The 13,693-nt window shown below is 47.3% G+C and overlaps 1 protein-coding gene across 1 annotated transcript in view; it reads right to left on the minus strand.

The window, feature by feature from the left end:
* Nucleotides 1-13,267, minus strand: part of uba7 (ubiquitin-like modifier activating enzyme 7) — a 34,307-nt gene extending 21,040 nt beyond the window's left edge. Inside the window, exons 1-19 of the mRNA XM_030374513.1 lie at nucleotides 13,118-13,267; nucleotides 12,232-12,400; nucleotides 11,966-12,100; nucleotides 11,061-11,167; nucleotides 10,478-10,568; nucleotides 10,143-10,275; nucleotides 9,811-9,908; nucleotides 9,556-9,705; nucleotides 9,019-9,183; nucleotides 8,688-8,804; nucleotides 8,501-8,581; nucleotides 7,877-8,032; nucleotides 6,999-7,164; nucleotides 6,177-6,373; nucleotides 5,908-5,972; nucleotides 4,221-4,431; nucleotides 1,494-1,568; nucleotides 1,209-1,401; nucleotides 767-858 (exon numbers count right to left, since the gene is read on the minus strand). Coding sequence (XP_030230373.1) covers nucleotides 767-858; nucleotides 1,209-1,401; nucleotides 1,494-1,568; nucleotides 4,221-4,431; nucleotides 5,908-5,972; nucleotides 6,177-6,373; nucleotides 6,999-7,164; nucleotides 7,877-8,032; nucleotides 8,501-8,581; nucleotides 8,688-8,804; nucleotides 9,019-9,183; nucleotides 9,556-9,705; nucleotides 9,811-9,908; nucleotides 10,143-10,275; nucleotides 10,478-10,568; nucleotides 11,061-11,167; nucleotides 11,966-12,100; nucleotides 12,232-12,400; nucleotides 13,118-13,164 — 2,448 coding nt within the window. The 5' untranslated portion in view covers nucleotides 13,165-13,267. The remainder of the gene's footprint in view (nucleotides 1-766; nucleotides 859-1,208; nucleotides 1,402-1,493; nucleotides 1,569-4,220; nucleotides 4,432-5,907; nucleotides 5,973-6,176; nucleotides 6,374-6,998; nucleotides 7,165-7,876; nucleotides 8,033-8,500; nucleotides 8,582-8,687; nucleotides 8,805-9,018; nucleotides 9,184-9,555; nucleotides 9,706-9,810; nucleotides 9,909-10,142; nucleotides 10,276-10,477; nucleotides 10,569-11,060; nucleotides 11,168-11,965; nucleotides 12,101-12,231; nucleotides 12,401-13,117) is intronic.
* Between the last annotated feature and the right edge of the window lie 426 nt (nucleotides 13,268-13,693).

Here is a 13,693-nt window from a genome sequence, read left to right on the forward strand (position 1 = left end):
GCAGAGTGCAATAACATTCACCAGATGCCAGTCAGAAAGGGGACACATGAATGACAGTGGGCAACAGAAAACGTGAGCTCACAGGAATGGGTTATTTAGTGTGCTGCTTCTCTTTTCTTCTTTTGTTTTCGTTCGCTTGTCTTCACTTGTCTTTGTATTCACTACACGTTTGACTGTTTGGTAGGTGAGTCATCTAGGAGCCAGCGGTCCTTCTAAGTTTAAGCAGAACTTCTGGGACAAGTAGGTGAGTGAAGGTACACAAGGTACAACTTGCAGATAAACAAGCAACTGGTGAACTGGGATATTTCCACTGCGTCTCAAGCGCCAGCAACCCCTTGGTTTCTCGCTCTGGTTCCTGGACCACGTGGGAGCCGTGAGGCTTCAACTGCTCAGTACAAAAAAACGAATGGAACCACACTGACCACACTGTTTACTACGCACAATGGTTCTTTATAGCACTATTTCCCCCCCAAAAAGGATGCGCACTTTAAAAAACTAAAAAAGTCCCTCCTGATGTTTGACGTCGAGACAGAGAGAGCACAGAACACAGACAGGCAAGCTTTGTTCACAGAAATCGGTTGGAGGGCCAAACACAGATTTGGGTCACAGAGAAACCCAAAAACCCAAAGAAAAAACAGCCCAAAAAACAGCTTGAGGGCCCCGGCACAGCGGAGCGTGACCGCCGGTCCCCGGAGGTCCGGTCGTCGCTGTGTCTCTGTGGTGTCTGAAATGTGCGGTGTGTGCAGAAGAGGATCCGTCTGCTTACCTTCTCAAACTCCACAGGGTGCATGTGCATCGCGGGGCCTTCCAGCGCCAGGGAACGCAGCGCCTCTGTCAGCTGCTCTAGTCGGGCCTTGCCTGTTGCAGCGAGGACAGGGAAACACCGTAAGAGCTGATTGTGGTTCCACGTCGACGCAATGACCACGCAGACGCTTTGGTGCAAACTAACACCCGAGGTTCGGGTTTTGGCGAGCTGATCAATCACACTCCTTGCGGTTGCGTCGCCAAATACATTTTTTGGGAGGCGTAGCCACTTAGGTCAGGGCCCTGTGGTGGACGCGAGGAGGGTCCGAAAGGACATAATGGGTCCGTTAAAAACCCCTTGCGCTGCGTCAGCGTCGAACCATAATCAGTCCTTTAGAGGGCTCACCGGTCTCGGAGGAGGCTTGTGAGGAGACGCGAGCAGTTACGCCAACGCCAAGACTCACCGTCGTCAGTGATCCCCCGCTCCTGGTCCTCCTCCGTGATGGGCCTGTCGGAGAGCCTGGAGGAGGGCACGAAGGCGGGCACGGGGGTGTCCCTCAGAGTCACTCTGATGGCAGCGCAGTCCCTTGTCCCGGCGATCCCATAGATGTGCGCGTAGAGGTTAGCGGCCGCCACGATGTACTGCATGTGGGGCTCCTGCGATCACAGCACACACACAACGGATCCTGGAACAATGAATCCATGCGGGGGTTTCAATGGATTGAAAAACAGAACTCGATGGAACTCACTTTCTTTTGGTCAAAGGTCAGTGGGCGCGGGCACCGCTTGGTCCCCGACCAGAAGGGCAGCCCTGATGTGGTGAGCTAAGGAGAAGCAGATGGGGATTCTCTTCATCAGGGGTCACAAGCTGAAGAAACAAGCACGCCAATTCTCACACATCTGCAACACTGACACACACACACACACACACACACACACAAAAACACACACACACACACACACACACACACACACACACACACACACACACAGACACACACACACACAGACAGCGGTGGTCACACCAACTCGGCGGTCCCGAGTCACTCTATTTCCCACATTTCCAGCATTCCTCGACTAAATGAAAGGCAGCTCGCTCGGATAATGCACGTCATGCTAAAGCGCATGAGCGCGATTAACCCTGCGTCGGACCGGCGGCGTGGCACCCGCACACAACTACGCTCACGAAAAGCGTGTCATACACAGTGTGTGTGCTAAGCGTGTACTAAGCATGGGATCTGATCCATCGGGACGGAAGAGGCCAGTTAGAGCTGGTTATCAGACACTTTGTTGGTCTGATAAGGGAACAAAGAGGCCTGGAGCCCTGATGTTGCCCAGTTTGACCCTGTGGTTTGAAAGTGCCTCTGTGTGTGTGTGTGTGTGTGTGTGTGTATGTGTGTGTGTGTGTGTGTGTGTATGTGTGTGTGTGTGTGTGTGTGTGTGTGTGTGTGTGTGTGTGTGTGTGTGTGTGTGTGTGTGTGTGTGTGCGTGTGTGTTTGTGTGTGTGTTTGTGTGTGTCTGACCCTGTGGTTTGGAAGTGCCTGTGTGTTTGTGTGTGTGTCCCCCACTGCGTGTTTGTCTCTCTGAACGGGTGGTTGAGAGTCGGGGGGGGGGGGGGGGGGTCCTTTGGAGCCAGGGTATCATTACAGTACTCATGTGTTTGCAGATAAGCCTATGTTGGCTTAGGGGTGGGGCACGGGGGGTTTTCTGGTCCGTAAAGCCGTGACTATAAAGCATCTAAGGCCACACTTAACCCATGAGAGAGGGGAAGTCCTCAGGTGGAAGAATGTCCACTGTTGTTGAAACTAACGGACAGTAAAAGTGCAGCCAGCCTCGCATCAACAGGAGAAGTGTGATGAGCAGGTGAGGGTTATAAAACACCCTCCTAATTTCCCTGCTTTCATTCTTGTTAGCATCTCCAGACACGCACGCCATTCCGTGATGCAATCAGAGCGAGTGGAAACAAGCTTCTACCCATCTGCCTCGAACCTTTGATCATGTGGAGTAACCTAGCAACTCCCCTCGGTCTCTTCTCTAGACGGCGTCTTTCCCTGACCATGTGATCCATGTTACGGTAGTATCGACGTGTTTTGTGAACCAGAAAGACATCCGAAAGCGTCACCGACGTGGTGACACGCCAACGTTAACGCACTTCCTCTCCGCCACTCCATGAGACACCACCGAAACCAGTGGGAGAGGAATAGAGGAACTGAGAAATGAGAAGAAACAACTGCCACTACAACTGCCGATGTGTGTGTGTGGGGGGGTGTTTTGGGGGTGTTTGTGTGTGCTTGTGTGTGTGTGCGTGGGTGTGTGTGTGTGTGTGTGCTTGTGCGTGTGTGTGTGTGTGTGTGTGTGTGTGTGTGTGTGTGTGTGTGTGTGTGTGTGTGTGTGTGTGTGTGTGTGTGTGTGTGTGTGTGTGTGTGTGTGTTTGTGTGTGGCGATGTGTGTGTGTGTGTGTGTGTGTGTGTGTGTGTTTGTGTGTGGCGATGTGTGTGTGTGTGTGTGTAGGTATTTGTGTAGGTCTGCATGCATGCGTGCGTGTGTTTTATTTCCATCCATCCAAATGTCTTGGGGGTTCAGAATGCATAACATATCTCTATCACTCAATTATTGGGCCAATAAAAGAGTGGAACGTTTTTTTGGAAGCCTCGACTCGTCTACAGCATATAAGCAGCAGATGTTTTCCTAGAAAATATGCATAATGGGAAAGATACATTTCCTCTGTTGGTCTCGCTGATACCCAGAGGGTTTTAACTCACCCTGGATGGAAAAAAATGAAATGAAATGAAAGCCGTGTCAGTTGGAGGAATGTCTGTTACCTTAGCTCTAGCTCTGGCGGGGGGTACTGGGGTAACAGAGTCTCTGATTGGATATTGATTCTACCTCCCCGTCACAGATGCCCAAGCAATGTTTGACATCACCCTGCTGCATTATACACCTTTACATACTGCATTCTGGAGATTGCTTTTCCTATTCTAGCGATGCAAAGGAGGGAGAGACTTATTAAAAGCATGTTGTTGCTCGCCCCAGTCTGTTCTAGTGACATTGTGGTTTGATTGACCCCTAATGTGGTCATGCATTCAGATTGATACTTATTGCCAGTTATCCAAATAAGTAAGGTGAACCATGAGATTCAATCAAAACCCAATTTAATCCAAACTTATTGGGTCGAGCAAAAATTGCTGATGGCAGCTCTAAGATATGTGTTTTAAAATGGTGTCAGCTATGAAAAGACTTGAATAACTGCATTCCAGACAAATGTTACGAAGAAGACATCTAAGTCATGTTTTCGAGCATGATTCGAGCATGAACCTTGATGTTTATTTGTTCTTTTAATGCTGTGAACATATAATGTGGAACATTCCATGGCCTAACGCCAATATGTCAAGCTATCCTTGTGTCACATTAAACCAACGACAGCTGTGAGAACCGTCACTCTCCTCGGCCTCGTCTGACGCTCTACGTGTCGTTACCTGATCAGCGGGGAAACAGTGCAGGAGCTGTCGTAGCTCATTGCTGAACAGGCTCTCCCACCGACAGCGCGCCCAGTGCACGCAGTCTTCCCAGCAGGTGGGCCGGTGACCCTGGGCTCCTCCGTCCCTGAGGGCTCCAAAGACCCCCCCCAGGACCTCCAGCGCCTCGGCCTCACCACGGCCCAGTGTCCGCTCTACGAAGCCCGGGTCCCTGGGGGGCACGGAGAGGAGCGGCCCGTTAGCGACGGCTTTTTGTTCAGCGCGGACAAAAAGGAACCACAGCACACGACCCTCGTGGAATGGATTGACGGGCGGAGGGCAAAATCTTAATTATAATAAGGACAAGAGCCAAAGTCACGGATGCGAAGGGGGGGGGGGGGGGGGGTGGAAGTGATAAGTTATCATCTCAGGGTCGTTTGTGTGTAAACATCCCACCGGATCCTCCCTTTGGCCCTGCAGACGACCTTCTCTATCGAAGGCTGTGTTTCCATATCAAGGTCAGTTTGGCCTTCAGCTGTACATTGTGTGGAGGAGAGTTCCTTTACTGTTGCCGCTGGGCCTATAGACATTAAACATGGCCACAGCTGGATGATGTCGGTAACACAATCACTATGCACATCCTTTTCCCCAGTCCTACACCAATAACTACGACGTTGAATGAGCTCCGGATACATGTGTGATGCATGTGTTGGCTAAGCTTTGCTATTACACTCTGTGCACACTCTGTTCTCTAGGAGCACATGCATGCAATGCCAAGTGGGCTCCGTTACGTTTGGTTCTATGAAATCTCACTAAGACCAAACAATTGTTTAAGAGCCCCCAAGGCTGATTCTCTCCCTGAGTGTAACTGGATTACAGAGCCTCGCAGGCCAATATCTCCAGACAGCTGGAGAACGACTGACTCTGCTGAGGGTTTGAACTCATCTCATACATGATGATTAGTAATGCAATGATTATTGAATTATCTCAATAAACTTGATTTGTTTAAAAAGAAAAATCGTCTCAAGTAATTCATGGAAAGCGATAATATAATGGAATCAACATCACAGTGGTTCAGTACTATCAATGAATGACTGGCAGCCTGCCATAGCAGACAATCCTGGCGGGGCTACGAATTAATAAACTAATGAAGGAGAACGGCACAGGATATATCAAAAAATTAAAAATTAAAATCCTCATCCTTACCATCCACTCCATCCTGCTCATCATTGATCACCACCCCACTCATCATCACCACCATCATCACCACCCTCATCATCACCACCATCATCATCATCACCATCATCACCACCCTCATCATCATCATCACCACCATCATCATCACCATCATCACCACCCTCATCATCATCACCACCATCATCATCATCATCACCACCATCATCATCACCACCCTCATAATCATCATCACCACCATCATCACCACCCTCATCATCATTATTCATGACCGCCTACATCATCATCATCATCATCATCATCATCATCATCATCATCATCATCATCATCATCATCATAATAATCACCACCCCTCACCATCATCATCAATTTCTGAATAGCATGGAAAATTGCAACCACATCATCATAAACTAATCTAAGGAAAGAAACCTAAAAACAAGGCTGGACTTTATGCTTCCATAATAAATCAGCTCAGATATGAAGAGGATAAACAGAAAGCCTTTGTAACGATTACCTCAGAAAGAGATTGACATTTTCCGGCACGTGTTTGAACCACCCCTCAAACTGGTCTCTGGCCCACTGGAACGGAATTACAAGTCAGCTCCGTTACACTCATGTACCACACATTAGATCAATTCCTGTATTTAATACAGGAGTCCATCAAATTAACACATGAAATAAACAACATTGGAAAACAATGAGGTAAATGTGTGAAACAAAGACGGGTGTGATTCTGCTAGGCCCTCCAATGACCCAGCATCACAGTGGCTGTGGATCGCTCACCTGCAGAGTGTGTTCGATACGGTGAGGGAAGTTCTTCAGCGTACACAGTGGGATGGCCCCCTCGGTATCGGCCTTGGGCTGTCCGTAGGACTCGGTCAGATGTGGGACCACCACTAGAGTGTGGCCCTTGGTCCCTAGGGTCCCGCCCTCCAGCATGGGCCTCTGGTGCAGCACACAGAGTTTGTCCAGATGGACCCCTGCTCACACAAACACAGCATGCTGCAGGACCTTTCACTGTGCAATGTTCATTTAGAGTAGGGCTATACCACGTTCTTCTGGTACAAACACATACACACACACACACACACACACACGCACGCACGCACGCACGCACGCACGCACGCATGCACACACACACACACACACACACACACACACACACACACACACACACACACACACACACACACACACACACACACACAAACATCCACACACATCCACTCACAAACACACACACACACACACACCCACACAAACATCCACACACATCCACACACACACATGCAAACAAACAGTGAAAACACACACACAAACATACACACACACAGGCACACACACAAATACACACCCAAACACAAACACACAGGCAAACACACACACACACATACACAAACACACGCATACAGGCAGACACCTGACGTAAAGGTGGATAAAATAATATAGAAAAATTTGCAGGATGCATATTATACAGATATTTACTGGATCTGCATGCATGCACACACATGTAGCATGCTTTTTGAATCCATGATGTATGTTTCTGAGGCTGCACCACTCCAAAGCCTTATTCGGGTTTAGTGTCGGCTGTATTTCACCACTCACTGGCCTCCACGTTGTCCAGGGCTGCGACCACGCCATCCAGACCCCTGAAGAAGGACCTATCGTAGACGCGCTCGCTCTCCGGATCCAGCCGGTTCTGGTGGGCTGTGATGTTCACACTGGGGTTCATCTCTCGCACCGCTTCCGCCGCCACAGACGACTTCATTTTCTAGGGGGGGGGGGGGGGGGGGGGGGGGGGGGGGGTTGGAGACAGTGCTGTTCATGTCATGATGGGAGAAGGGAGCCAGAACCACTGCGGGCTGAGTGATGGGAACACCGTGTGGTAAGTCATACAAGAAATGAAAACAATATCCTGGGTGATTGATCAAAATAGAGCGGATGGGCTCAGAGATGCAAGTATTCAAGATCAGACGGCTGGAAGGTTTTGACTTTGAAACGTGACGATTGCATGACACCAAAAGAAAAAGTTGTTTAAAGTTGTATCATATTATATATATTATTATTATTTTATTATTATTATTATTATTATTGTTATTATTATTTTCCTTTGAGTCATATTGTCAGTCTCAAACCATCCTTTCGTTCTGTTTGCCCCAGGAACAGGCAGAGCGGCTCTACAAAGAACACTTTTTAATGCCGGTTCAAAACTGTTTGTGTGTACGTGTATATGCCATGTGTGCGTGCGCATGTGTGCGTGTGTGTGTGTGTGTGTGTGTGTGTGTGTGTGTGTGTGTGTGTGTGTGTGTGTGTGTGTGTGTGTGTGTGTTTGTGTGTGTGTGTGTGTGTGTGTGTATGTGTGTGTGTGAGTGTTGTGTGGCACTATGTTTGAAATGGGCAATATAAATTAAATATGACTTGAATTAAAAGCGGGACGTGATCTATAAGGCTTTATGATGCTTAACCAAGGGTGTACTTCTTACTCCGATGTCTTTGGACCGGAACAGGAACTGTCGGTTCAGGTTGGAGCGCTCTATGGAGTCCATGTCTGTGACAGTGATGTGTCCCCCCTCCCCAGCACCCAGGCCCATGAGGGCAAAGTTCTTCAGCAGCTCACAGCCAATAGCACCAGCTCCCACCTTCAGAGAGACCCAGAAATGGACAGGAATACAGGGTTATGGGAAAAACCACCACTGAATGTTGTGGTGGATGATTCTAATACAAGGTGAGTTGTCCCTGGACTCACTCATGTGCACATGCATGCTCACGCTAGTGCACACACACACACACACACCCACACACACACACACACACACACACACACACACACACACACACACACACACACACACACACACACACACCCACACACACACACAAACACACACACACACACACACACACACACACACGCACACACACATTAGACTAACAGGAAACAGCAGAAAGAGTGTTGCAGGTCTCTGTTCACTAACACTAACAGGAAATGCCACATGAATCCAACTGCTTCCTGCATGTGTCAGCAGTCAGCATCTGCCAACAGTTGAAGAACCGCATTTCAATGACCAGCACGCCCTCTGTTGGACACCTATTAGAAGTGCACCTACCAGGAAATACTTGAGCTTCCCGAGTCTCTCCTGGAATTTAGAGCCAAACACAGCGATTTGGCCGTCGTACCTAGAGCCGTCCTAGAAAAAGAATGATGACGGTGTGTAAGATGTTAAAATATCCAACCAGGAAGCTAACTATAGGATGCTCTGAGAAAGTATCGTAGAAATGTCCAAAATGCTTTACAGGTGAAAAGGTGCTGTCACTCAGTTGCTCGTCTTTGTTGTCGACGTCTTTGGGAAGACATTCCAGTGCATCAAAGTACAGCCACTGTATAAGAGGTTTAAACTTCCCACTGCAGGCCTGCAAAGGAAATACATACACTAGAGTGTTGTCCAGACATATAGATTTGTCTTCAAACGGGGATACATGCTCAAAAATCATTTACATCTATATATAAACAACCTATACAGCCATTATATATATACAAATTGAGAAAATTAAGCAATGTCTTTCTAAATACATAGAATATTTATTTTCTATGTAAAGACAAACAAATACAACGACAGGAAGTTACCTTCAGCACTTCCTGAGCAGCGACCCCTCCCATGAAGGCGTTGAGCGGGGCCAGATCCCCCCGAGCTGTGCGGGCCAGGAGCAGAACCACGTCTTCGTCCAGCGTCTCCAGCTGGGCCGACGCGTTCAGCCCCCTCACCATGCCCAGCAGCACAGCAGCGTCGGCCTGTCACGAGGGGACAGAACACAGCCAAGGGTCGGTCCCTTCTACGTAGTACCACATGACATAGATATGGGTTGTGGTGTAGGCTAAAGGTTAAAGGTTACGGAGGTTTTTAGAGCCCGACCGATGTATTGGTTGGAGGTTTTTATCCACCGATATTGCCCAGTCACAGAAATATCTCCATATATATATATATATATATATATATATATATATATATATATATAGGAAAACCAAAAGTGGCAGTCTGCTGAAAAAAATGCTTTACCCCCAATTTGCTCATGAATTTGCTCACAGAATGAAATTGCATAAACCACAAAAATAAAATCTTCTTTTCCAGATGTGCAACAAACATTTTGAGCGTCCCCCACTGACCTGAGACGTGGGCTTGGGAAGTCGGTGCTCCTTCTGGACAAACATATGGAGGCCCTGGAAGGCCAGATGCAGGGTCTGGTGCCGTGCCTTCTTCCCATAATCAGTCATGACCAGCAGCTCAGGGTCCATTAACGCCTCTTCCAATGGTTTCTGTGGATGGTGTTGGACTTTATTGATAAAAACGTCCTTTCTTCACCCACAAAGTATACTTTCGATATTCGTGGCATGAAGTTAAAAAACTGTTTGAATACGTACAAATGTAATTGTCGAGGGCTGTTTGACTTCGGTCGCTACTCCACCATGGCCGGTCTCAGTAAAGCCAGAGGTGTCACCGATGGAGAACGAATGACCACCTGTTAGCAGAGTTCACGTCTCAATCTCTCAGCTCACATGTATACATTACAGGGATATCATCATTGCGAGTGCCTTGTTAAAGGCACTCGCACGACAACTTTGAATTTGAACTAAGCTCATGACTGTGGATCAAATCATTATCCTTTTAACGGTCCTCTGTAACCGTTTTCTAGGAATTTTCTTGGTTCACCTAGGTGACAACATGAAGATGTGTATAATGTTGATGGACATACTGATGACTTTGATCTCCTGAGGACCCATGGTGTTGAGCTCTGCCATGCCCCGAACCTCAGAGAAGGAAACTTTGTGGCCATCTTGAAAACCGTGGTTCTCTTCGTCCAAACAGCTCACCAGGCCAGGATTACCCTAGAGGAGAGACCACGGTCATTCTAATAACGACCAAGTGAAGAACTGTATATCGCATAAATAGTCGCATTCCTAGTCCAACACGTAAAGTAGAACAAATGTTGTAGATATAGTTATGAATTTGCATTCAATTGTTGCTATTCTTAACAAAAAGAAGGAATGAGTGGACTTGAATGTCGACTAGAGTGTTAGAAGATGTCACCTTAGTGATGTAATTGATCATCGCAGTCATTGGCGTCTCCCCGTCCCGGTCCAGCACGATGAACTCCTCGCCAAAGTCACAGAACAACTGACTGAAATGAACCATGAGGACATTTATGTTAAATGGGCTGTAGGTATGATTTAAGAGATTTTATTTTAGTGTAATTTCTTAGGAATGACAAAGCCATGATCCATCAGCCATTAGTAGGCAAAACGCGCCGTGAAAATATTCTTGTTTTGAGTTGACTGCGCCTGCATCTAAAATAGCAGATTTTGACTTTTAGACCGCTCCTGGCTCACTTCTGAACCATCAGGGCCTCTTTTCTCAGTCCGATCAGGGCATCTCTCCTCTGATTGTTTCAGTGAGTCCATCTGTCCCCTGATTGGTTCAGGGCGTCCATCTCTCCCCTGATTGGTTCAGGGAGTCCCTCTCCACGTAGGGAGGGCGGGAGCAGAGAAGGACGTTTTTTATGGGTTGTTTAGTTTTCAAATATTGCTCTCTTCTGCTCTTTCCAGCCCTCTCTCTTCTCAACTCTCAGATCTTAGAGACAGCAGCTTTAACAGAGGTTGTATTAACTCCTCACCCACAGAGTCCCCGGGTGTCGACCACTATGAACCGGATCCCATGGGAGTGGCAGTGGTTCCCCAGACGCTTCTGCTCCTCCAGCGTGGAGTCAGTGAGGACCACCACCTTCAAAACAGAGTCATAACCACCACACATTAGCTACATGGGCTAGGGGAGCCATAGGAGATGTGACGTCTCTCTCACACACACACAAACAAACAGACAAACAGACACGCACTCACTCACACGCACACTCACACGCACGCACGCATGCACACACACACACACACACACACACACACACACACACACACACACAAAAAAACACAGATATGTACGCTCACATACACTCTCTCGCAAACTAGGGTTGGGCAATCGTCTACAAGCTTCCATCGTCCGATAGCGCCCCCTAGCGATCGCCGACATTCGATACTATCGGGGGGGGCAACTTTATAATTTTATAATAATAATTATTTATAATAATTTATCACTTTGAACAAAATCGCGTTTTTATTTTTCTATTTTTTTCTTAAAAACGATAACGATGGTCTCCTCCTTGGAACCACTGTGAGCCTCCGCTGATTTAAGTTTCGATAAGTCGGTGCCGGCGGCGCTGTCATGATGACACACGCTGATGACACACGCACAAATACACACATGCACGCACACTCACACACTCACAAACACACAAATAGAAAAACACACACGCACACTCACACACACATATCACACACGCACAAATACACACATGCACGCACACTCACACATGAAAACAAAAAATAGAAAAACACACTGATACACACATACACACACACTTACACACAAACACACATGAACACTCATTCAGAGAAGGTCACTCCCCTAGTGGTTTCTGTTTCATGGTGCAGCCCCTACTTCGGAGAGACTGGAGCCTAGGGTGAGTACCTGGTACTGCATGAGCATGTCTTCATGCAGTGGGCCGGTGTGGGCAGACACCTGGACGCGGGGGTTCAGACTGGCCAGCCGGGGGAGGGAACACTCAGCCCGGTTCTGGCCGAGGTCAGCCTCGCGCAGGAAAAACTGTCGAGCAAAATTTGTTGAAACTTTCAGGCCCAACTAACTGACACCAAAAGAGACACAAAACAACGCTTCAGCGGTACTAGCGTGATGAGGGCATGAGTAGTACAGAGCAGGAAGGTGGTTGGTGCTACCTGGGAACTCAAGTGCTCCCACAGAACCTGGCCCTCGTCCTGCACCGTGACGGACTTCACCCCGGAGAGGATGACGTTGTGCGCTACCTCCACACCCAGGCCGCGCATGCCAGCTATCAGGATGTTAGCCTCACCCATCCGCTGCATTGCCTCACGACCTAACACATACCTGTGCACACAGAATTCGATTGAAAGGGCCCCTATTTTACCACTAGGTGTGGGCATGATTGGCAATCACAAGCAATGGCTTGTGAGGACTCATCGGAAAATAGGGGCCCTTTCAAGGCACAGACACTTCACTGTTTAGTTTATTGACCACAGGGGACTGAGCGTATGTTTCTGTGTGTGTGTGTGTGTGTGTGTGTGTGTGTGTGTGTGTGTGTGTGTGTGTGTGTGTGTGTGTGTGTGTGTGTGTGTGTGTGTGTGTGTGTGTGTGTGTGTGTGTGTGTGTGTGTGTGTGTGCGCGTGCGTGCGTGCGTGTGTGTGTGTTTTGTCTCTGTGTGTAGGTATGTGTGTCTGTGTGTGTTTGTTTTTTCGTGTGATTGTGTGTGTGGATCGGTGTGTGTGTGTGTGTGTGTGTGTGTGTGTGTGTGTGTGTGTGTGTGTGTGTGTGTGTGTGTGTGTGTGTGTGTGTGTGTGTGTGTGTGTGTGTGTTTGTGTGTGCGATGATTAAGAACACATTAAGAACATGATAAATTCATTATATAACGCATTATAGTAGGCCTATTATAATAAATGATTAGGCTATAATACGTTATGTGATTATAAGTCAATATATTGCTAATAATGCTATTTAGCATTTTGTTGCACTCTGCTAAGATTAAGGTTCTCCGAAGGTGCATTTAATATGTTAATATGTTAATAGCCTGTGTTGTTTTATACTTACAGTTGCCGGGAATAAAATCCTTCGTCAATTTCTTCATGCTCAGACATCTTAAAACCTTTAAAAGTAAACCTATATGAACAGCGAAGCGCAGAAAGAATATCTCAGTATCGATTCAATCCGACCGGTTTCTGGTAAACTATTTTGAAATTCAGTTTCACTTTCGATTATCTTTGTGTTGCAATGTCTTGTAATGCCTTATCTTGACCGTTAGGGGGAGCTATATTATAACTCCCTATGGTCACCTTCTGTGTACGCAAGCCTAAATGTTTTCTAATGTCAAGGGCGTAGGATATTTACTCTTCTTTTCTTTGTATTTATTCGTTTGGTGCTTGAGCAAAACCATTCCAACTGGGAGGGAGCAGACTATGTTAATTTGCAAATGGTAAGTCTGAACATAATTAGATTACAACCAATACATAATACCACCAAGTAACAAACAAATACAATTATATAAAGAAAAGTGGTTTTAGTTTCAGATAATAGGCCTATAATGTAATAGTCCTAACTCGTTTATTATAGAATGTACTACACAATCACATAAGAAGACATTGGCGACATTGGATCTTCAGGGCATGC

This window comes from Gadus morhua, chromosome 13 (genome assembly GCF_902167405.1).
Source record: "Gadus morhua chromosome 13, gadMor3.0, whole genome shotgun sequence".
Classification (NCBI taxonomy): Eukaryota; Metazoa; Chordata; class Actinopteri; order Gadiformes; family Gadidae; genus Gadus; species Gadus morhua.